Raw genomic sequence first — 23274 nt, forward strand, 5'->3', positions numbered from 1 at the left:
TGTCAATTGAAACTAATCATATGCTGCTTCAATGTTTATATGTTATGTGCTTTGGCCATGGCCAAAGTTTTCCTTGTACTGGACACTGCCACATTTTCATCATAAAGTACACAGCACTGCTTGCTCTAGCTAGGGTCCTAGCTTCTATTGAAAGTGTCTGGGACCAGAATACTTACCGGTGAGCTAGAGAGACAGCTCATTTGGTCATGCTGAGTTCAGTCCTCAGAACACACACAAAAAAGCTGGGTGTGGTGATGCTCAATGGTATTACTACCCCTGATCAGATCTCTGATGTTTCATGTTCAGTCAGTGTAGACAATTGACAAGCTCTGGGAAAATCAGAGACCCTGCCTCAAAAAACCATGCTGTACAGCTCTTGAGGAATAACACCACGGGGTGGACTCTGGATTCTGCATGCACATATACAACACACACACACACACACACACATGCATGCATGCACACACAGTCAACCAATCAACAACAACATTTATTAGTACTCTAAGATGATTTTCCTTTCCTCAGAAGACAAAGGATAGGCTCTCCTGCAGATTCTGAAAACCGCTCTGACATATCCCAAGATCTCCTGACATGGGCCCACCAGCTTCCCCAAGGAAGAACATTAAGCGTGTGTTCTGGGGGCAGTTGAGGCCCAGTGCAGTGAAAACCCTGGGCTCTCCGTTCGGCTTAACTTCCCTTTCACTCAGATCCAGGCCCGAGAACCCAAGTGGTTGCTCATTACATGGTGACTTGGGGTAATTTAACGGCCCTCCTTTTCCTTCCTGGTCTTCAGGCACCTACAAGGTACCCAGCAGGATATTCTCATCACAAGTCCAGAGCCTTGAGAATTTCTTCATCAGCCTTATATCCCTGAGAGCAGCCGGTGTGTTGTGACACAGGGGTCATGACTTCCCTTGACATGTGCAGCAAAGAAGCTCAACTGGGAGGTCCCACATGGGCAGACTTTCCTGGCTAGCTGATTATCCGCTTCTAGTGTCTTTTTAGTCCAACAATTTTGCTGTCATTGTGGTGTTTGTTTTGTTGAGACAGGGTCTCAGGTAGCTAGGCTCATCTGAAATCACTATGTGGTCAAGGCTGACCTTGAACATCTACGTTCAAGGGTTAACTCCTGCCTGTCTCTGGAGTTCCAAGATTACAGGTGTGGGTTACCAACCATGGTTTATATGGTGCCAGAGATGGAACCCAGAGATGTACATGTGAGGAAGGCGCTCTGCCGACTGAGCTGCATCCTCAACCCCTTGAACAAATGATGTTTTGATCAATGTTTCTGGTCAGAGACCCCAGGTAGCTGCTCCATGCCTCGCGCTTCATCTCTTCTGAACCAAAGTTATTCTGTCTGACCCCTCCCCAGCAGGCTAGAGTCAGTGAAGAATAACCAGAGGCACTTAGGAAGTACCCGTTGGAAACTGGCATCCTTTACAGACCCAAGACACTGTCTCGGTCAATGAGCCCCGCCTCTCCAGGACAACATCTCGGTCCCTGGCTTTGAAAGCACTTCCTGCAGATGGAGTTCCCACCGGAGTGACCTGCCGGCTTGCTCTTTCTGAACCCAGCATTGTTGTTTCCTCAGCGCACTGAGGTTTTTTTTTTTCCCTTACTACTTTTATTGCCGACTCACTGAATTAGAAGTTAGAAGTCTAAAGTTCCATTTTTGAAGTGTAGAATGAAGGTGGTGGAAGACTAAAGACATAATTTTATTTTTTTAAAAAAATACATACATTTATTGCAGTAAAGTTAAGGGAAAATCTCTCTGGCTGAACACTATAATTTTCCTGCAAAGTCAATGCAAGTTTTAAATGAGTTCTTTGGAATTATGTTATAATAAAGCCAAGCCATTCCTATTACGATCGAAGTATTAAACTCTGCTCCTGTAATCACCAAGCATGCCCTGTGCACTCCTTTTCAACGCCCTTCTTCTGATAACAAAAGTGATATGCATGTTTGCAATAGGGAGATTGGAAAATACTTAAAAGTACACGATTCAAAAGAAAGTGCTGTCTTACCACTCACAGACCAACTACATTTCCACTTTATGTCCACACACATAAGACGATGTTCCTAGGATTTTTCCCTATGCGCTGAAGGCATGCTGTCTTAAAATCCTGAGTGGATGTGACCACGGAAGGGAAGGCTCTGAGTCTCCATCTCCACGCTGTCCACTTCTAGTCACAGGAACTCAGACTCAAGCAAATTTGATTTCAAGGGCCACGTGTTAACCTTGTGAAACAGACAGCGCTGCGCTGGTGCCTGATTTGCGCTCTGTCACTGTGACAAATAATCATGACCAAAAGCAGCTTGGGGGAGGAATGGGTTCATTTCAACTTACAGGTTACAGCCTGTCACTGAGGGAAGTCAAGGCAGGAAAGGCAAGGGGAGCTGAAAGTGGAAACACGGAGAGCACCACTTCCTGGCTGGCTCAAGGCTCACGCTTACATGATCCAGAGCCTCCTACCCAGGGAGTGGTGCCCCCCACAGTGGGCTGGGCCATTCTGCATCAGTTAACAGAGACCGGATCTGAGAAGTCCATCAATCAGGACTCCTCCTTCAGTCGACCCTCAGCTATGTCAGGTCAACAGTGTAAGCTAACTAGGACAGACGGAGTGGGCTGTAGGATGAGTGCTTCAGTGGGTTGGGGAGAGGGCTTAGTCTGTAGAGCGTTTACCATGAAGGTATACTGAGTTCAGTGCCTGAAGCCCACATTTAAAAGAAAAAAAAAAGCCCAGTGTCATGTGTGCTCGTAACCCCAGCACTGGTGAGGTAGAAGCAGGAAGACCTCTGGGACTCACTGGCCATGCATCTTAAGCCAATCAGTTAGTCACAGACCGATAAAAGACCCCACCTCAATAAAACACTGTGAATGGTGCCAATAGAACAACATTCTAAGCATCATGTGGCTTCCACGTGCACACACATATACATACCTCCATGTGTATCCACAATTACACATGTACCAGCACACATAACGTAGACATACACACCAACCTCAGAGCCTTCTATTCGTCCTGTCCTGCCACCCAGAGTCATTGGCTTCACACTACCCCTGTTTCTCAATAGCCATAAAAAAATGCCACTCTGAGTACGTGGACCAGGGCACTGGCAAATGCAGGTGCCCTCTCATTCCAGTCTCACAGCCAGTGTGGTAGCTGCAGCACCGGGGGGCGCGGACAGGCAGGTCCTCGCTAGCCAGCTAGGTGAGCTGGTGAGCCCAGGCTCAGTGAGAGGTCCTGTCTCCAAAAATAAGGCGGATGGATGGCACCCGAGGAAGGCCGCTGACATTATCAACCTCTGGTCCCCACGTGCACAAGGGCAGGTGTGCATACACACCCTCTACGCTCGTGCACATGCCCCCGACATGTGCATACAGCAACACACACATAATCACAGCATCTCTCTCGCTCACACACACACACATGCACACCAATTATCGCAGACATCACGATATAGCATCGTGATAGACTGTGTGTGTGTGTGTGTGTGATCACAAATTAGTTCCTTTTATAACTCCTCCACATAGAAATATTTCACAGAGAAAGAATATCTTCCTGGGGACTTGCTTCTTCTTGTCAAATGTCCTTCAAATATCAAACATTTTTGTGGCTGTCTTTTTAAACAATACATACATTTTTACTCTTGCACAGAAAGCAAAAATTAAAAGAAAACACCTTTAAAATAAAAAAAAACCTAACAGATGTAAAACTTGCTGTCTTTATTTTTTATGTACTTTTTAATTTTCAGTAGCCTTGAAACAGTGTGGTAAATAATCTAGAGAATTAATGGGCATTTTAAAATGACTAATTCTGAGAAATAATAGGCATACTTAAGATTAGTATGATAAAAATCAGATGTGAAAGCAAAAGTTATATATTCAGTTTTTAAACTATTCTATTAAATGTATAACTTCATGTGTAGTAAATATTCATATTTAATTTTAGGTGCCAGTGTAACATATACTAAAATAAAATGGAACAATTTCTATGCTTCTATAAAAGAACCTATAAAGCAGTCATAAATAATTATAGTAAAATTCTTTTTGAAGTATTTTTATGGGACGAAAAATTGAAAACTTCCTAATAGGGAAATTTTCTTAAATGAGACATGAAATAAGTTAGCCATAGAGACCTAAAATGTAATACACCCTGTGGGAGCCCAGTGAGCAATCAGTCCTTAAGATAATTCCATACAGTGCAGAAAAACCAGGAGGTTTTCGGGAAAAAAGCCCTCCAAGAGGTAACAGGAGAGAAGGATGATCATTACCCTTGATTCCTCGAGAGAGACTGCTTTTCCTGGTCCTGGAAGGGCTTTGTAGGTCAGAGAACCCTTCCAGGGAAGACCCGCCTGTGGGGTTCGGAGAGAAGACAGGTGGGCTCGTGCTGGGAGACACCCCCGTGACCTGTTGGCTAGAGAGCATGCTATTCACATTTAGTGTGTGCATGGAGACCAGAGGTCAAGCCTGGAGTCGTTCTCTTCAGACAGGCTCTCGCTGGGACCTGGACTTGCTGATTTAGGTAGGCTGGCTGGGCAGTGAGCCCCAGGCATCTGGTTGTGACTTTCCCAGCACTGGGATTACAGACAAGCACTAACATACGCCAGGGGTTCTGAGGACCTAAGTCAAGTCCTCATGATCCTACAAGAGTCACTTTATGCAATGGGCCATCTCCCCAGCTCCGCATTTGCATTAAAAAAAATTTTTTTGTTTTTAAAACAATTCCCACTGACCCTTCAGACTAGCCAGAGGGCTACAGGCTAACAAGAGGGAAGGGTACAGGGGTTTCCAGCAAGAAGTGGTCTGGGACTGTGGGTGCTGTGGCCTCCCTGGCTGCTTTCTAGAGAAGTCCTTGCATGACATTCTGATGGTTGGTGCTCACTGTCAACGTGACAGGATTTATAATTACCTAGGATCAGGGCTTCCGGGCAGGCATGTTGGGTTATCTTGAGTGCATGAATGGAGATGGCAGGGTTTCCTGGCTGGGAACCTGGACTGTGGAGGTGGAGAGAGGGCGCTGAACAGCAGTGTGCATTCATTCACCCCTCTCTGCTTCTGGGCTGCGACGAGAGCAGCTGCTTCAGAAGCCTGTAGCCTTGACCTCCCTGCCGTGATGGCCCTCACCTTTGACCTGTGAGCCAGAATAAGCCCTTTCTCCTGTAAGCTGCTTCCGTCAAAACATTTATCACAGCAGAAAAGAAAGACACCCAGACAGATGTGATCCGGAAGTACACATCTGTGTGACCTCTGACAGCAAGTCGCCATGTGACCTCAGCGGGAAAGGGAGGCTCAGAGAAAGGGTGTGTGGACCAGAGGTGCCTCTGCGACTTTCCTGCTAAAACTGGGCTGTCTGGGGAGGATTTGGTCATCCATTCAAGCACATGCTATCTTCAGGACAGCAGAGTTATTAGTGCGGCCCAACACAAATCATAAACTCAGTTAAAATATCACATTTTGAGATTTTTTTTTTTTGTAACTCAGTTACTCAGTTTTCGAGTGTAAATTTTGTAGATGATAAGATGTGTCAAAGTGGCAGAAGTTGGACACATGTGGTTCTGGTTGCTCCTCTGTACAACTAGCCAGCAGAGGAGCATGTGTGCACATGCCCACACACACAAGGAATGCGCACTCCATAGGTAGTGACAACGGGAAAATTTAAAAGGAAGCAGTGGGCCCTTTGGCCAGTGGCATCTCTCCTTCTGGGCGAGGCTCCAGTGAGGTTTCTGGGGGGGCAAAGGACACAACAGAGTCACTCCCCCACAGATCAACCCGTGGTCCAGCTCTCTGCTGTGGACTGTGACTGCACGCAACCAGGTAGCTTAGCCTAGAACAAGCGGCTGCTCCCCGGAACTCCTAACAGCAGTGTCCCGACCCCTCCAGAACCTCTGGTTTAGTCCCTGGAGGTGTGTGGCATCTACCTTACAGTCAAGAGTTACTTCAGATGCCCAGCTCCTGAGATGGCAGGGTGCTGCCCTACCAGAGGAGGCACAGCCACAAGCTGGCCTATGTGTATCTTTTGTCTATTTATTCACTCTTTTTCTTTTTTGGGGGGTGGAGGGCTCAGATATGTGCACACTCCTGTGAAGGCCAGAGGTCAGCTTTCAGCTATCATTTCTCAAGCTCCATCCCATCTTGTACTTTGAGACAAGCTCTCTCACTGGCCTGGCATTGGTGGAGCAGGGCAGGCTGGTGTCTTAGTACTTTGTTCGTAGTATGACAGAACACTGTGGCAAAGACAACTTATAAAAGAAAGAGTTTAACCGAGGACTTGCTTGCAGTTTTAGACATTGAGTCCATGACCATCATGGTAGGTAGGCATGGAGCTGGAACAGTAGCTGACAGTTTACATGTTAAGACAGGAACCGCAAGGCAGAGAGAGGGAGCTAACTGGCCCTGGCCACACCTCCTAATCCTTCTCAAACAGTTCCACTAACTGGAGACCCAGCCATAAGCGTAAGAGCTATGAAGACCATTCTCATTTGAACCTCCACAGCTGACTGGCCAGCTGTGAGAAGTGCTCATCTCTTCCTTCTCCATTCTGGGATTACAAGCATGCATCACAGCCAGCTGTTTCGTATGGGTTTTGGGGATTGAACTCGGGTCCCCGTGATTTCAAAACAAGTATGTTAGCTATTGAGCCACCTGCCCAGCCTGTGTTTGGCTCATTATTACCCTTTGTTACATTACCGTAAGTGCCCTTGACACTGTGTCTTGTCCCGGAAACAGAGCCATCACGTTGGAGAATCAGCTGGTGATCCTTGCCACAACAGCGAGCGATGCCGGGGCTTACTACGTGCAGGCTGTGAACGAGAGGAACGGAGAGAACAAGACAAGCCCCTTCATCCATCTGAGCATAGCACGTGAGTTTTGAAAATCCGACTCATGGTCCTGAAAGAAACAGAATCTTGCTGTAGTTACTACCCACGGTGTGGTAGGCCGCCATGCAGTGTATCTTCTCTCTGTGCGTGCTTTATGGCTTAACATTGATCCGTTGGTTGTCGATAGTTCGAAGGGGTTCGGAGCCATTGACTCCTTTGAATGACTTGCAGACAGTATGAATTTTATATTTTTAACCCAAGATCTTACTTGTCTTGCCGACTTAAAAAAAAGTTTGTTCTTTTGGTCCACTGCTAGCATTACTGTCTGAACGACTTCTTCAGACTGTACCTATGGCCTTTGCTTGCCAGTAAAAAGCAGGTTATGTTCTGTGAACCTCAGAACATCGTTGAGAGAAAGAAAATGTACATATACAACTGCGTTTAAATTAGCCATATTGGGGCCAGCGAGATGGCTCAGAGAGAAAAGGAGCTTGTAGCTAAGCCTGATGACCTAAGTTCTTAAGTCAGTCCCCAGGCTCATGTGGTAGAAGGAGCACTGATGCCCAGAAGTTACACACACACACACACACACACACTCACACACACACACACACACACACACACACACACATACCGCCACCACACCACACCATGGCATGAATTTTTAAAAATGAGCAGTATTTTAAAAGGTAGGTCTACTGGTCAAGGCTTGTCGTCTCCCATCTACAGGAGGCTGAGGCAGAAGGATTATAAATCCAAGACATGCCTAGATTATTACCAAGTGACCCCCAGACAATTTATAGGCACATTGCCTCGATATTTTTTCTTTTAAAGGCAGTGTCTAAGCATAATGCATTGCTCATTTTCCACTTAACTAAATACACACAAGTTATAGTCGTAGACTCAATTATTTAAGGAAATTTTAGGTTGAAGAAAAACTTGAAATATTTGGACCTGGAAAATTTGAACCGTGAGCTGTATTGGTTGCTGCGGGCAGGCCAGAGGTATGTCCGCCACGCTGGCAGCACCTCCGTGATGGTGAAGCGCTCATGAAAAAACGCAGTGGAGAATGGTGTCGGAGGGTGAAGTTCAGAGTATGATCCCGGCATGCGGGGATATTGGATCTGTGGCTTTCGTCTTCCTGAATGGTGCTTGGGAGAAGCGGTTTTCCGTCTACTGTCATGCAATGTGTGAGGTGAAGAAGCGGTTTTCCGTGCTCTGCTAGGAGGGACAGAATGCACGGGGCAAGTGTCTGTCGTAAGCCCTGGGTGCTGGTGGAAGTACCTAAGGGAGTGCATCCTCGCATACCCAAATCCTGACAGCTGATGCATCTGTGTGGCTCTGTTGTGATCCCACCATCACTCTTTTAATTCTTAAATGTGTGTGTGTGTGTGTGTGTGTGTGTGCATAATTGTATTGCACCTCTGCATATACTGTGAAGGACAGGCGTCTTCTTCAGTTGCTCTCCAGCTTTTAGAAGCATTTTGTGTGAAGGTGTCCATATGAATGTGTGCGTGTGTATGCAGTGTATTATGGTATGTGTACACATGTTGGGTGTATGTACATGCTTCCACACTCATGGGTGTACTGGACAGACGGGATGTCAGTGTTCTGTTATGTCACACTCCACTATAGTCTACTGAACCTGAAGCCATGCTGGCAGCCAGCAAGTTCCGGCAATCCACCTGTCTCCACCTTCTGCAGTGAGGACGCTGCAGACACACTTTACAGCGCCCAGGTTTTGTTACTGTTACTGTGTGGAGACAGGGTCTCTATGTAGCCTTGTCTGTCCTAGAACTCGCTCAGAAATCAGAGTGACAACATATAACCTCGTAGAGTTCTGCCTGCCTCTGCTGGGATTAAAGGTGTGTGTGTGTCACCAAGCCTGGCCAGCATCCAGCTTTTACAGGGGTCCTAGAATTTGGAACTCAGAGCCTCCTGATTGTGCAGAAAGTGCTCTCCACCTGAGCCATCTCTCTAGCCCCCTTCCTCCTCATTTTTAAGGTGGGCTCGCTCACTAAACCCAGAGCTTACTGATTCAGCTGGGTTGGGTGATGGCTGGTGACCCCCAGCACCCAGCACTGTGCATTAGGGATCCTGCATCTGTGCCCATTCTGTATGTGGGTTCTGAGGGATAGAATTCGGATCCTTACACTTGCCCTTCTGAGCCAGCCCTCTAGAGCCTCCTTAATTCTGAGGATACTGAGTCATCCTCCCCGGATTATACACTAGGCAGACTGACAGTTGGTTGGGGCTTTATAATGTACATTGATTAGATGCGGAATCACAGCATCCCACGTGTGATTCCCTGCTACTGAGAGACATGAGGTAAATATTCTGACTTGAGATAAAGACTAGAACTAGTACAGTGTGTTCTCCAAGTCCCTTCTGAATGCAATACTGCAGCGGTAGATAATTGGAATATGTAAAAATTTTCCCATAATTTCAGCTCTATCCCAACCAAAAAGTATATAAGGAGCCACTCGTAAATATTATAATTAGCATGCTCCCATCTTATTCCCTTGTAAAATTATTATCTTTTCAATCTCATCAGGCAAAGCACTTAAACTTGAGCTATAATGAGGCTGCTGCTGAAGACTTACGTTGTGTTAGGTAAAAAGCCCTGTATCCTGTTCCTTTCCATAGTCTTCAGTTTTTATCAAAACCAGATATGGTGTGGGAAGGGAAGAGGGTGGAAGAGCTGGTCTTATTTTAACTCCTAGGCAAACCATCCCCTGACACATCAGACTTAGCTAAATGTTAAATGGAACCAATTATGCCTTTCCCAGTAGAAGTTCTATTTGGAAAACCTCTAAGGATCAGAAGTCTTGATAAATCCACAAACCCCTCCAGGATGTGTGTTTAAACATGGCTGCCTGTGTGTCACATGGTGCTGTGTAGGTGGAAGCTACAGCTTGGGATGGGCATGTAGCCTCCCATGAGGCCTTGAGGCCTGGTAGAGCCATCCCTGCCCTGGACTCCTCATGGAGTTAGACATTCTCAACAGCCGGTCACATCCTTATTGAACTCGGGGGTCAGGGCCTGTGCTCCAAGCCAGGTTCAGGCCGTTATCCTCAATAAGCCAATTAAAAGAATCTAATTAATCGTGGAAAGCAGGAGGAGGATATTTATCTGTCCAATATGGCCACATTGGGAAGAGGGACAAAGCCATCCCCCAAGTCCACCTTTGTATGTGCGCATGTGTATGTGTGTGTGTGTGTAGAGGGGTGCTGAAATGAGATTAAAAACTGGCTTACTAGAGGGGCACATATGTGCTAGTCAAGGCATGGTCCTGCCCACTGTTGGCCCATCATTGCCTGGCTTTGGTCTCATCCTGTTTTGCGGTCTGACAAGGGCTGTGTAAAACCTCTTTCCAGAGACCAGCTCCCATCAGGTCAGTGCCTTTCTGTTCTGTGGAATGTCTTCACCCCCGCCAGGCCCCTGACAGCTGCAGAGGTGTGTACTGCCTACGGCCTCCGAGGTCTGTTTTGTGTTTTTCTGAGGTTGGCTTTTATGAGAACACCTTGGGAGAAGGGTGACAATTTAAAAAACCAAAAGCCAGCGAGTGTTCCAGAAGAATCAGAAGGTATTTCAGCCAATTAGCATTTATCGAAACAAATCCTACCCCCTTTTGTCTAGAGAATAAAGTAAGGGACTTTGGTGTAGTAGCTGCGACCAGCTTGGTCCACCCTTTGCTGGGAATTAAATTTGGCGTGGATCATACTGCAATTAGTTAAAAGGTGAATTATCACTGGTCCCATCTCTTTTTTGCTATAAGGTAGGAATACAGGGAGGGACAGAGCTAACCTTGTGTGTGCATCTAAATAAATGGTGTGTGTCACCTGCCAACAAGAGACATTTCCAGAAAGTGTGTATGTGTGTGTGTGTGCTCACACTTGCATGTGAGTGCATGTGAGCATTCATGTGTGTGTGTGTGTGTGTGATATTCATGTGTGTAGACAAGGAGACTAGAGGTGGATGTCTTCCTCAATTGATTTCCATCTTATTTTTAGAGACAGGGTTTGAAATCGAAATCAGTGATTGGCTGGGCTTGCTGGCGAGCAAGTTCTACAAATCAGCTTATTTACAGCCCCAACACTGGGTTATAGACACTAGACCTATGTCTGGCTTTTTATGTGAGTTCTGGGGATCCGAACCCAGATCTTCATGATCAGAAGGCAAGTACTTTACCAACTGAACCCTCTCCCAAAACCCAGGGGCTGAATATTTGGGCTGCACGCTGAGCGTACGGATAAAGATAAACATTTAAAATGCATGGATTATTAGAGCTGAAACATGGTCTCCTAATGGGGCTGCATACTGTGCCCCGCCTGTTCAGTGGGTAGCATCATTAGGTAGCAACACTTCTCCTCATGTGCGTGGCATGGGCCACGGATATGCCAGTCTAGGAGGGAGGCTGACCACTCCATCCAGGCTCCAGAGCAATCTTGCTGCCTCTCTGGGGCAGGCTCGCTTCGATGCTCTAAGGTGACCTGTGCCACCAGACCTTAAGAACACAGGTGGCATGGGGAAGCATTCTACAGGAATCTTTCTTAGCCAGCTCCTGCAACTCAGGTGTACACCCGAAAGAGAATGGGCTGAACTTGCCTGGAAGCAGACATTTCTATTCGAGGTCAGGCCCAGGAAAGCTTTATAAACCTGTCAGCCTGCCTTGCCCTTTCATTTTGAAAAGTTTACATCGAGTTAACTTCCTCATATTGGCTCTTCCACACTGAATTAATATGTGAATGGGAGTTTCTTCTTAAAAAAAAAAAAAGCCTCCAGTCAGGAGATCAGATTGGATGGGGTCTGTGCAGTGATTAATCAATCACTGTTTAAAAGCCCGTCGCCCAGACTTTAGACACATCATCACTTCTGACCCAATATTCAAAATGTCCAGTGTAATGAGATTCTCTGTGAGGGATGAAGCTTAGATTAAAGCAGAAATGACTGGTTCTCTCCTTCCTGCTTTCTTCACCTCTTTCATTTTAATGTCTGCTCTTCAAACAACATTTCCAGATAGGCTATCATTTTAGCTGATCCTCCTTCAGGCTGACAAACCCAGCTTTTAATTCTGAGGCCCACTTAACATTCTTTTGTCCTCTATCATGCTAATTTAACTGCAGCCTCATAGATGGTTAGTAGTTGAAAGTGGGTCCCTGAGAATAATATCTCTGCACAGTCATCCGAGAGGACCGTCCTGTAAAACATGGCTTTGTGTGTGCCAGGCTGAAATCCTATCTTATTTTCCTCATGCTTTTAATATTAAAAGGATGAAAGGCAGCAGGTGTAAGCCTTTGAATGGGCTCTGGAATGGCTTGGCTACCTAAAGCAATAGGAAGCACTTGCAAATAGTCTCTCCAAACTGAAGTGGAGATGTTGGGTCCTCTGTGGGTGAGCCACTTAGAATCCAGCCACAGCTCTGTGGGCGTGTGCTGCTTCACTGCCAGAATGCTCAGAAACATAAGAAGTAAGAGTTCTGTATCTGGAGGTCAGGTGTTTAACCATACAGCTAGCTATGCACTGCACGTGCTCCGCCCAGCAAGTGCCAGCCCACCCTCTGGTGGGTTCTGGTGGGCAGAACCTTCAATACACACCCTCTGGTAGGCAGAACCAAGTCTAAGCTTTGATCTCCAAAGTTCTTCTATAGACACTCTATCAAGAAAGAGACCACTGTGGGGCCAGAGAGTTGACTCAGCGGTTAAGAACACTTACTGTCCTCTCACAGAGGACCTGAGTTCTGTTTGGGCAAGCATGTCTATGAGCTCACAACTGCCTGTAACTCCAGTTCTGGGAGACCCATTGTCCTCAGTGTCCTCCATATGCTGCCTGTACTCCTATGCACATTCCCACATGCAGACACACAAACATACACATACTTGAAAAGAAAGTAAAGTGTGAGGAAGAGGAGGAGGAGAAGGAGGAGAAGAGAAAGCAGTAGCAGCAGCACCTCTGAGGGCTGGGGATGTGGCTCAGTTGGTCCAGTGCTTACCTTGCAGGCACAAAGCCCCAAGTTCGAGCCACAGTACTGCATAGATGGAGCCTGGTAGTAACGTTCCTGTGGTCCCACTTTTTAGGGGGTAGAGGGAAAAGGATCAGAAGTTCATCTACCTAGTGAGTTCATAGGACCAGCTGAGAAAGAAGCCTTGAGCATCTGCCCCTAGTGTGAAATACTTCATTAATCATTAGCTACAACATTCACTGACATAATAGAAACAAGGAATCTCAAGTATCTTGCTGATCCCAGAAGCTTTCTTCTGCAGCACAGTCCTCTTGGCATCTTCCTCATGACCGCTTCATTCTGTGTTGGTGTATCATTGATGAGCACTGTGTATGCTTTGTAAATGGAAGCTTTTACCATACTTGGTCTTGATAATATGTAATTGTTTGACCAAATTATTATGGCATGTGGTTTCAGAGAATCCCAGTTCCTGTTTATGTGGCCTCCAAGTTCAGGGCAGCCTCATGGCCTCATTCAGCAGTGCCAGTGTTCCACATAACTCAAAGCTTTGGTTTCTCCCAGGGATGCTTTTATATCCACTTATCCATGCTGGGATAATTCATCCAGTTATAACAAAATACACAAGCCTACAAACCTTCTTCTCCCCAGCAAAGGTCAACTGTAGCCCATTGCAAAGTCCCAGAAGCACACAGTCCTGGGAGGACATCCTGCCCACTTGCTTGCAAATGAGATTTGTCATATGGTCCCTTGGGATAGCCTGCATGCAGAGTTGGACTTCAGGTCACCCAAGGAAAGGCTACAGTCTGCATGATCAGTCCTGTCAGCATATAGTATTCTACTTATGTTTTCAGCTGAAATGTAAATAAAATTGGCAACATAAGTGTTTTGTTTCTGAGCCCCTTATGGCACGGGAAGCTGGGTGGTGAGTGAATGGATAGACAGATGGTTGGATGGTGAGTGGATAGGTAGATAGATGGATGAATGGGTGGGTGAATGGGTAGCTGACTGGATAGTTGGATGGATGCATAGGTGGATAGATGGAAGGATGGTGAGTGGGTAGGTGGGGGGCGAATAGATGGATAGTTGGTAAATGGATAGGTAGGTGAATGGATGGATGAACAGATTGGTGAATGAAGTTAAAATGAGAGGATAGACAATGATACTCAACAGACCTTGAGTGCTAGGGCTGTAGCTCAGTGGAAGAATACTTGCACAGCATGTATGATGCCCTAAATTCAGCTTGGCCCACCCCACCACCATCACCGAAGAAAAGAAGGTAAAAATTGACCTGAAGTTTCACTAATGATACTTTAGGGGCCAGGAGCTTAGCTCACTTGGTAAAGTGCTTATCAGGCAAGCTTGAGGGCAAGAGTTCGGATCCCCAGCATCCACATAAAAAGCTGTGTGTGGTGGCACGTGTGCATAATCCCAGTGATAGGGAGGAGGAGACAGGAGAGTCCCTATTGCTCTCTGGCCTGCCCATCCAGCTGAATGGGTGAATTGGTGAATGAGAAACCCTGTTTCAAAACACAAGCCTGCATGTCCCCTGATAAACAACACCTGAGCGCGCCCCCTGACTTCGCAAGCACAAATGAACATGCACACATAATGCTCTTTGCTGCTGAGACCAGCCCGCACGATGTACTTTCTGATAAAAACTTACTGATAAGCATAACAGTAACATGGTCAGAGGGAAGAGGTTTGAGTTTTTACTTTTTTCTCTCTCTCTTTCTTTCTTTCTTTCTTGCTTGCTTTCTTTCTTTCTTTCTTTCTTTCTTTTTTCTTCCTTTCTTTCTTTCCAAGACCATAAGGTCCCTGGGTAAAATTTTTACATACATACTGCCTCAGTGGCTGTGATGAAGATCAATAAAATACTCTTGGTCAGAAAATATAACAAATTAGAATAACAGTGTGGAAGGGAAAGGATGGAAATAGCAGTTCCAGAAGGTAACCGGGGAAAGATGTGAAATGCCCATGCGGAGTGGAAACTGGACTGTGTGCTTTTAAATGGCCAATGCATAGGTGACACCTTTAGACTTGGCCCCATCAAATATTTAGACTCCATTGAATACATAGAAAAAGAGTGCCGAAAGAGTTTGATTTTGTTAAAATATGCTGGCATGCTAAAACACACTGAAGAGGATATTTGCATTCCTTTATATTTTATGACAAGAAATTTTAGATGTCACCTTAAAATGTGGGAAAGATACATGGTTTTACAGAATGATCTCAGGTGACCAAGGAGTGAAATATTTCTCTGGGGTGTCCTGAGGTTTGGCGGGTCTTGGTAAGACGAAGGGTGTGGCTTCCCTGGAGCAACCAGAGATGTGTTCTTATGTATGTCCCCCGTTATCTCTCTTGAAGTCCATGGTCAACTCCACAGGCTGGAAGACTGAGATGTTGAGGGTAGAGCTTGGGACCCCGTTTACGAGTTCACTCATACATTCATAAGGTCACTGGCTGTCGTTGTCAGTGCTCTATTGTTGTGAAGAGACAACAGGGCCACAGCAGCTCTTATAAAAAAAAGCATTTACCTGGGGCTGACCTACGCTTTTAGAGGGTTAGTCCATTATCATCAAGATGGGGAGCACGGAAGCATGCGGGCAGTCACAGTACTGGAGAGGTAGCTGAGAGTTCTGTGTCACGATCTGCAGGCAGCAAGAACAGCAAGAGATACTGGCCTGAAACCCCAAAGCCCAACCTCAGTGGCACACTCACTCCAGTAAGGCCACATCATTCCAGCAACACCACACCCCTCATCCCTGTCAAGCAGCCCACTCCCTAACGACCAAGCATCTGAACGTGTGAGCAGAATGTGGGGCCATTCCTATTCAAAAGCACCACCCTGAGCCACCACACGATCATCTACCCAGGCATAAGATCAATGACCTAGTTTCATGGTCACTGACCCAATCACAAACTGTTGAGTTGACACAGTCACAGAGTGACTGGCCCAGCCAAGAGAATGGTCAATGGGAAGCTGAGGACACAAGATGATGTCTATGTGACTCCTCCTCTCAACCTAGTGACTCTGATAGAGGAGACCTCATTTTGTATTAGCGTGTGTGCTTTTCCTCCCAGCCCCAAGCTCCCTAAAAAATAACTCATGAGACTCTTTACAATACCTAGGCCGTGTAGCTAGGCTCTTCTCTGACTAGCTCACAACTTAAAATAACCCGTCTCTACTAATCTACATTCTGCCGCATGGCTGGTTGCCTCTGCTCAGGTAACATGGCTCCGCCCTCCCCACATCTTCCAAGCCTGGCTGTATCCCAGAATCCTGTCTGCCTGCCAGATGTCCCGCCTTCTGTTCTGTCCTTTCCTATAGGCCACAGGCTTCTTAATTGACAGGCATTGTATCCATACAGCACACAAGATATTTTCTCTACAACCTATGTCCTGGATCATGAGACGCCACCACCTGGCAACCCTTCCCCTGAGGGTTCTCTGAGAGCCCTGCTGCACCTGAATCCTTGAGATCCTGGGGTTGTTTTTTGTGAAGAAGGAAGCCTTCTGTCTGGTGACAACACCCCCCCCCACTGGGTCTGTGTGACAGCACTGCTAGCTGTGCATACTCAGCTGTGAGCCAACCCAGCACTCCTGAGTACCACAGCAGAGTATGGTACTTGAGTATTTGAGTATCAGAGTATTTGAGTGCCAGCAAACCTCGGCTAGGTTTAAAGTGGCTGTGAACTGGAGATGGGGTTTCTGTATGTATCTGTGTGTACGTCTGTGTGTCCGTGTGTATGCATTCTTGCACATGTATGCATGTTCATGTGCAGGCCAGAGGATGACGTTTGGTGTCTTCCTCGATCTCTCTCCACCACATTTAAGCTAAACCTGGGGCTCAGCAGTTCAGCTAGACTCTCTGGCCAACACCCCCAGGGATTGTCTCATCTCAGCCTCGCTGGCATTGGGATTCCAGGTATATACTGCTGTGTCTGGCCTTTTATATGCATCAAACTCAGGTCTTTGTCCTTGTGAGGCCAGTCGGGGCAGCAGCTAGTACTGGCAGCAGTGCCTTTGATGCCTGAGCATATGAAGGAAGAGGCACTCCATGCACAGATTTCTAAGAAGGGTGTTCGTGGCACTCCTGGCTCCCAGCAAGGACGAGCAACTCATGTGCCTTTCTCCGTGAGTGAACACTCGGGAGAATTTGCTCACCAAGCCAACCTGCCCAGTTGGAATCAGTAAATAGACCGTAAGCATTCATTTACTTCTGCCAATTATGAGCTGAGTATTTAAGGGCACAGATTACCATCTGGTGCTCATTTGCCTAATCAGATCTTTCACAAACTCCTCTACAAAGCTCAGCTTTAATAACTCCTGCAAACCTTCTTCCCTCTGCCCTCTTGTTAAATGCACTGATTTAAATGATCATACACGGATATGTCAGTGTGGGAGTCCGCTAATGGTGCCAGTTTTAGGGCTGGAACTTGAAGTTGCCCTCGTAGTATTTACCCTTGACTCTGGGGTCTGATTTTTCAAACCCATTTAAAGTTTTCTGACAGGAGCCTTAAGTTAATTCCCCTGTAGGCTTGTCGTTCGAAGGAACAGTATTTCAAAGTCTGTCCTATACTAAAGGACTCAATCCTGCACTTCACCCACCCGGCCGAGCTCCCATCCCTTTGCATACAGTCCCTAGATCTCTGTCACCTTCATTACTGCTAAGAAAAGATAGGAAACTTGGGAGGCTGGGGCTCAGCAGCTGAGAGCATGTGCCAGTCCCCCAAACACCCTGAGTTTGGTTCCCAGAAGCTAGATCAGGTGGCTCCCAACCAACTAAAGCTCCAGCTCTGAAGAATTCAACACTTCTGTCTGGCCTCTGTGGGCATCTACATGATTGTGCTGCATACAGAGTCATGCATGTTCAGACATGTACACATAAATAAAAATATGAACAAAAAGTTTTAAAAGATAGAAAAGTTTCAGGGGAATACAAACAAGGGGACTGGGAGGCTGGATTCTCTTACCTTCGTTCTGTCAGCTTTGGCACGGCCCCCTCACATGCGTTGTTGGGGGCATCCCTAACTGAAGTCAGTCGTAGTGACTGCCCAGGAAGAGATCACAGGGCCAGCAGCTGGCCATAAACGTGGTTTTCCTGGGACAACTATATTTACTCCAAAATCAGACACAGATCACAAAGAGTAATCCTGCTCAGTTCCCTGGTATGGAGATATTAGTGTGTTGTTTTGTTTTGTTTTTTCCTGTTCTGCTGGGTCATCCCCAGTATTCTTCTTATCAGTGAATTCGGTGTTCTGCTGATTAAGAAACACCTGTTGGCATTTTTCATGTCTGGGAATTCTGAGGTTTTCTAAATCCAGATTGATTTGCTGGGCTAAATTGCCTTTTAACACCTCATCTTTGAGAAAAGAAGGAACACATGGCTTTCTGAAGGACAAAGGAGAGGGACCAAGTGCCTCAGTAACAGCGTGGTGTTTGCGTTGAGGGCGTGTGTGTTTCTGCTCTTATTGATGAGGTAAAGTACCCGACAGAGGCTCCTTTATTTTGACTGACAACTCCAGGGTACGGTACATGATGGCATGCAAGGAAGGCGTGGCGACAGGAGTGTGAGGCGGCTGCTGACACTACATCCAGTCAGGAAGCAGAGAGAGATGCATGCTGGGAATCCCAGCCCATAGGATGGAGCCACCCATATTCAGGGTAGATTTCTTCACCTTAGTGAACACAATCTGGATAACCCCTCCTAGACCATAGACATGCTAATGTCTCCTGTCCGTTCTTGTTTAAGGACACAGCGTAGAGGTTTGTCTCCTGGGATACTCCAGATCCTGTCAATTCGATACTCAGTATTTTGGCAGGGGCTCTGGGGAGGGTGTGAGAATGGGTCTCTCTGTGTTGCCTGGCTGTCTTGAGACTCCATAGATCAGGCTGGCCTCAAACTCAGAGACCCACCTGCCTCTGCCTCCCAAGTGCTTGGATTAAAAGTGCACACCATTACTGCCTAGCTGGGCGTTCAGCATTTACCATTACAGTATCTGATGTCTCATGTGTTAGCATTAGGTCCTATCAGACAGGTAAGGACGGGAGACGTGATTAGCCCGAAAGTGTAATAACAGCATACTACAGCGATAGTAGTAAAAGTAGCCGTCTACTGAATGTCAGCTATGTACGCGCTATGCAAATATTATGCTCCATTAAAAATATTCCCCATTGGGAAAAACAATCAAGACGTAGCTGGTCAGTGTCACCCTGGTCTTCCAGGGGAGGAAGCAAGTCAGAGGAGAAATAGCATGCAGCGGCCTGCACGGCCCCCTGGTGCAGATCTGAACCCAGGTCCGCCTCCTCCCAATGACGCTCTCAGTGTTCCCCCTCCTCCCAATGACGCTCTCAGTGTTCTACTCATTTACGATGCACACTCACGTTTGGTTTCAGAAATCACGGAATCTCTTAGCTGGTCCCTGCTTTAGTGTATGTGGTCACCTCTTCATGGCAGCCAGTTTCCACCTTTACTGCTTAGTCATAATGTTTTATGACTGATCACTGTAAATGACTCTCTTCGGGCCCTTATAGGTGGCCATTACGGCCGGTAATTAAAGCTGCAGATCTTTACAGTGTGACTGAGAACACTAAATCAAGCTTCAGAGAAAGCAGGCAGTGTCTGCTACAGAGGATAGCTGGAGTCTCTCACCAAAGCCAAAACTGCACCACACCCTCGCTGTCCCAAGAAACTCTGCACGTGAGGAGATTTATGTTAAAAATGGTAAAGGCCAGAAGTTTACCTGAAGACTCAGGCTGCGTGTTCCAATTAGCGAGTCCTCCTCCAGAGCCTCTGTGGCCTTTGAGATTCCGAGTCATTATGCTGTCCGGGCCCTCTCACCTTTTACCATCTCCAGGAATCGACTCTTAGCACTAATCAGCTCCCAGCTCTTCCAGCTCCTTGTGGCTCTGTCCTTACCAGCGTTGGTTGGAGGAAGGCGTGTGAGACCCGTGACCCAGCTGTCAGCACACTCTGCTCTGTGTCTAGATGGGTCTGGAAGGGGGAACGTGGGGCGTTGGTTCAAGAAACTGTTAGTTTATATGGTTTTATGGAGCATAAGATGTGATCTGGGTTTGACTGCTTTACCTTAGTTAGGAGCCTCAGTGACCATCCAGGAAACCTGAGAGTGGTAATGGGGTTACACTCTCCAGCAGGCAGGGTGACAAATAGGAAAGCAGACGTGCCAGACTCCAGCACAACTCTGGAGAGAGGGATGGGGGGGGGGGGCGGGTGGGATGAGGCTCCTCTGGGCGAGTGTAAGGAACGGAGTTTGGGTCTCCGTGACCCCTGTGAGGCTGGATGTGGTGGTGTGAATCTGTAATCCCAGCATCTCGCATCAAAACACCAAGGGGAGGCGGGGAGTCCCCTGAAGGTCGTGGACCAGCTAGCTTGGTCCATGCAGCAGTAAACAAGAGACTCTGCATCAAAGAAGGGGAGAGATGAGGACGGATGCTTGAGGTTGTCCTCTGGCCTCTGCCTGTGTGTGCCTGCATCACACCAGCACAGGGATCCTAAGATCACACACACACACACACACACACACACACACACACACACACACAGCATCTACTGGTCTTACAGAGGAGTGATGTTTAGGCAGCACTTAATCAGGCAGCATACAACCGTGTGCTACTCTGCCTCCAAGAGATCCAGTGTCCTCTTCTGGCCTCTGTGGGCATATCACTCATAAGTGCACGAGTGTGCGCACACACGCATACACACGCACACATGCATGGGGGAGGGCACATAGAGAAGGAGGAGGAAAGATAAACAGATACAATATGTTCCTTAACCTGGCCAGGCGGTCTTCATTGCTCAGAAGCTAGGAGGAGTCTTTCACTGGAGGATCACAACATTCCCTCGGGTTAGCTGTCGCTGCCAGCACCATGACCACAGCTGTCGTCATCCCTGCTCTGCCCACTGTAACCATCATCCCTGTTATCACAGTGTAGTGCTCCCTCCGTCCCTGTTGTAGTGCTCTCGGTTCTTTCTGAATTATTGCTCTGTCTCCCTGACAGGTGTCCCTAGGGTTTTATTCATCTAGGGGGCATTTAATTCCATTTGGGAAACAGCCCTGTACAGATAGGTTCCAGAATCCAAGCCCTCCTCCCTGCCCTATTCATCCGCGTTAGACAGAGATATCTGGGCACAGTAACCTATGCATAAGTTAACCTTTGCTTGTTAGTTCATTTCAGACCATCTAAGTATTCTTTTCTTTCAATGTTCAAGAAAACTTAACATCAGGGTTGAGAAAATGGCCTTGGGAAAATTATGCAGAAATGGTCCCATCATCAAAAAAATGTGAAGTGAATAGGCAATATTTTGACCTTTCGTTTCCTTGTTCGCTTCAGGTATCCTGGCATTAGGTGTATTCATGATTTAAAGGGACAGCAGAACCTGTCCTGTCCCTGAGACTAGCCAGGCCATGGGTACATCTTAAGCTGTGGAGAGGGCTGACAGTGAGTCATGTGGCCTCCACTCGCTCCTTTCTGACTGGCTAGTGAACTTGCTATTTAATCAATGTTGTGGATTTTGCGTATGACCCCTGTCTGGAACAGCACTCAAGGAAACAACAGCAGACATCATAACCAGCACCACCATGTGCGTGTGAGTGTGCATTCAGGTAGGGGTGTGCATGTAAGCATGTGTGTGCATGCAGAGGTCCGAGGGCAACCTTGGATGTTGGTCCTTTGCCTTTTGCTTGAGTCTTTCCTTGTCCTGGAACTTCACCACATAGGCCAGGCTAGCTGACCCGGAAGCTTCCAGGGAACCTCCTGAGTTGGCTTCCCATTTAGAGGGCACATGCTACTGCATCTGGCTGTCAAAGCGGATGCTGAGGAGAGAGTCACAGGCCCTCATACTTTCAGGATGAGCCATCTCCACAGGCCCCACGTCCATGCCTGGGGTCCGAATTGAAGCAGGCTTAGAAGCGTGGCTGTGGGATTTCTTTTGGTTTCCAGAGTTTTTATGTCTCGGTTTTATGCCCAACATGATTCCTCCCTTGGTCTCTTTAAAAATTTCAGTTCATTTTCATTTTTCATTCAGAAAACACAGTGCATGTACCCAGCATTATGGGAAACTAAATAAAGAAGACACGTGGCCCTGGCCTTTCTGAGCCTTCTTTTGAGGGAGAGGCCTACTGAACAAATGAGAGGAATCCACTGCTCAGGATGCCAGATGCAATGGAGTTATGCAGAGAACATGGCCAAGCACAGGCCAGGGAGCTATCAATCCTGCTTCCGAGATCGGAATAGCTTTGTTAGCAGAACTCTTTAAAAAATCTTTTCTTTTATGGAGCCGCACACAGCCTGTGAGAGCTTAAGAGCAGGAGATCTGGGGAGCAGCACTCCCTGTGACGAGGGGCCGCCATCATTTCTTGTTTCCACACGTTGTCAGCAAGACTCACATTCAAACAGCCTCCTTCCAAGAACCCTTACTTACTGTGTGGCCGCTGTCTGCACCAGGGCAGAGATGTTGCCTCTGTGCCCAGGAACTGAATGTGTGACAGATAACTACACTAGAAATACTTGTGGTGTGGAAGCATATTCAGTATGGGAGTCTCTCTCTCTCTCTCTCTCTCTGTGTGCATATGTGTGTGTGTGTGTGTGTCTGTGTCTGTGTGTGTGTGTGTATATGTGTGCGTGTGCATGTGGTGAATGCCCAATGCCCTCATCTCTCATTCTCCACTTTAGCTTTTGAGGCAGTGTCTCTCACTGAACATGGAGCTCGCTGATTCAGCTAGACTAGCTGGCCAGTGAGCTCCAGGGATCCATTCACCTGTCTCTGTCCCCTGCGGGCACTAGGTTTTCAAATGCTACTTTATTTGGGGTTCCTTAAAGCTCCCTTCCAAACCCCCAACCTGAGGTAGGGGAAAAGGAAGGTTGTAAGGGAAAGAGGATGTAGCCCTCTTTACTTCTTCTTGCTGGGGAGGTTTTTGGGGGAAATACCACTATCCCTTGGCAGAAATCCAGGTAACCAGCAAACCAGCAAGCATAGCAAGAAGTCCTCCTCAGTCTCCTCCAAGCCACCACGCCTTCTTCCTCAGGGCTACCATAAGCCCTCAGAATTCAGCTAATTCCAGCAGGCAAAGACCACATTCCACACAAGACAATTAACAGGTGTGGACAAACTAAAATCACCCACTTGGGATTTTAATAAAAACATATCATAAACCAAAAACATCCTCAACAGCCCCCCAAGTACTGGAGTCACAAACACACATTGCCACACTGGGTGGTTTATGTGGGTGTTGGTAATTAGAACACGGATCCTCAGGTGCTCACTTTTCAGACTGAGCCATCTCTTCACCTTCTCTCTGACTCCTTCCTGACTTCTGGACTGAGGTTTCCTCTCCAGCAGCCATATTGCCTTTCCTTTGGCTTCTTTCTTTTTGCTTATTGTTTCTTTGGGTTTTCCTTACTCGGCATGTGAGGAGACCCATTTGTTTAGCCTTTGGGACAATGATTTGCTAAAGGTCAGTCTTGTTAAG

The 23274-nt window shown here is 47.0% G+C and overlaps 1 protein-coding gene across 1 annotated transcript in view; it reads left to right on the plus strand.

The window, feature by feature from the left end:
- The window catches only part of Sdk1 (sidekick cell adhesion molecule 1), an 898365-nt gene that overhangs the window by 514181 nt on the left and 360910 nt on the right, over nucleotides 1-23274 (plus strand). Inside the window, exon 5 of the mRNA XM_060368045.1 lies at nucleotides 6731-6864. Coding sequence (XP_060224028.1) covers nucleotides 6731-6864 — 134 coding nt within the window. The remainder of the gene's footprint in view (nucleotides 1-6730; nucleotides 6865-23274) is intronic.

Source organism: Meriones unguiculatus, chromosome 15, assembly GCF_030254825.1.
Source record: "Meriones unguiculatus strain TT.TT164.6M chromosome 15, Bangor_MerUng_6.1, whole genome shotgun sequence".
In the NCBI taxonomy this organism is placed as follows: domain Eukaryota; kingdom Metazoa; phylum Chordata; class Mammalia; order Rodentia; family Muridae; genus Meriones; species Meriones unguiculatus.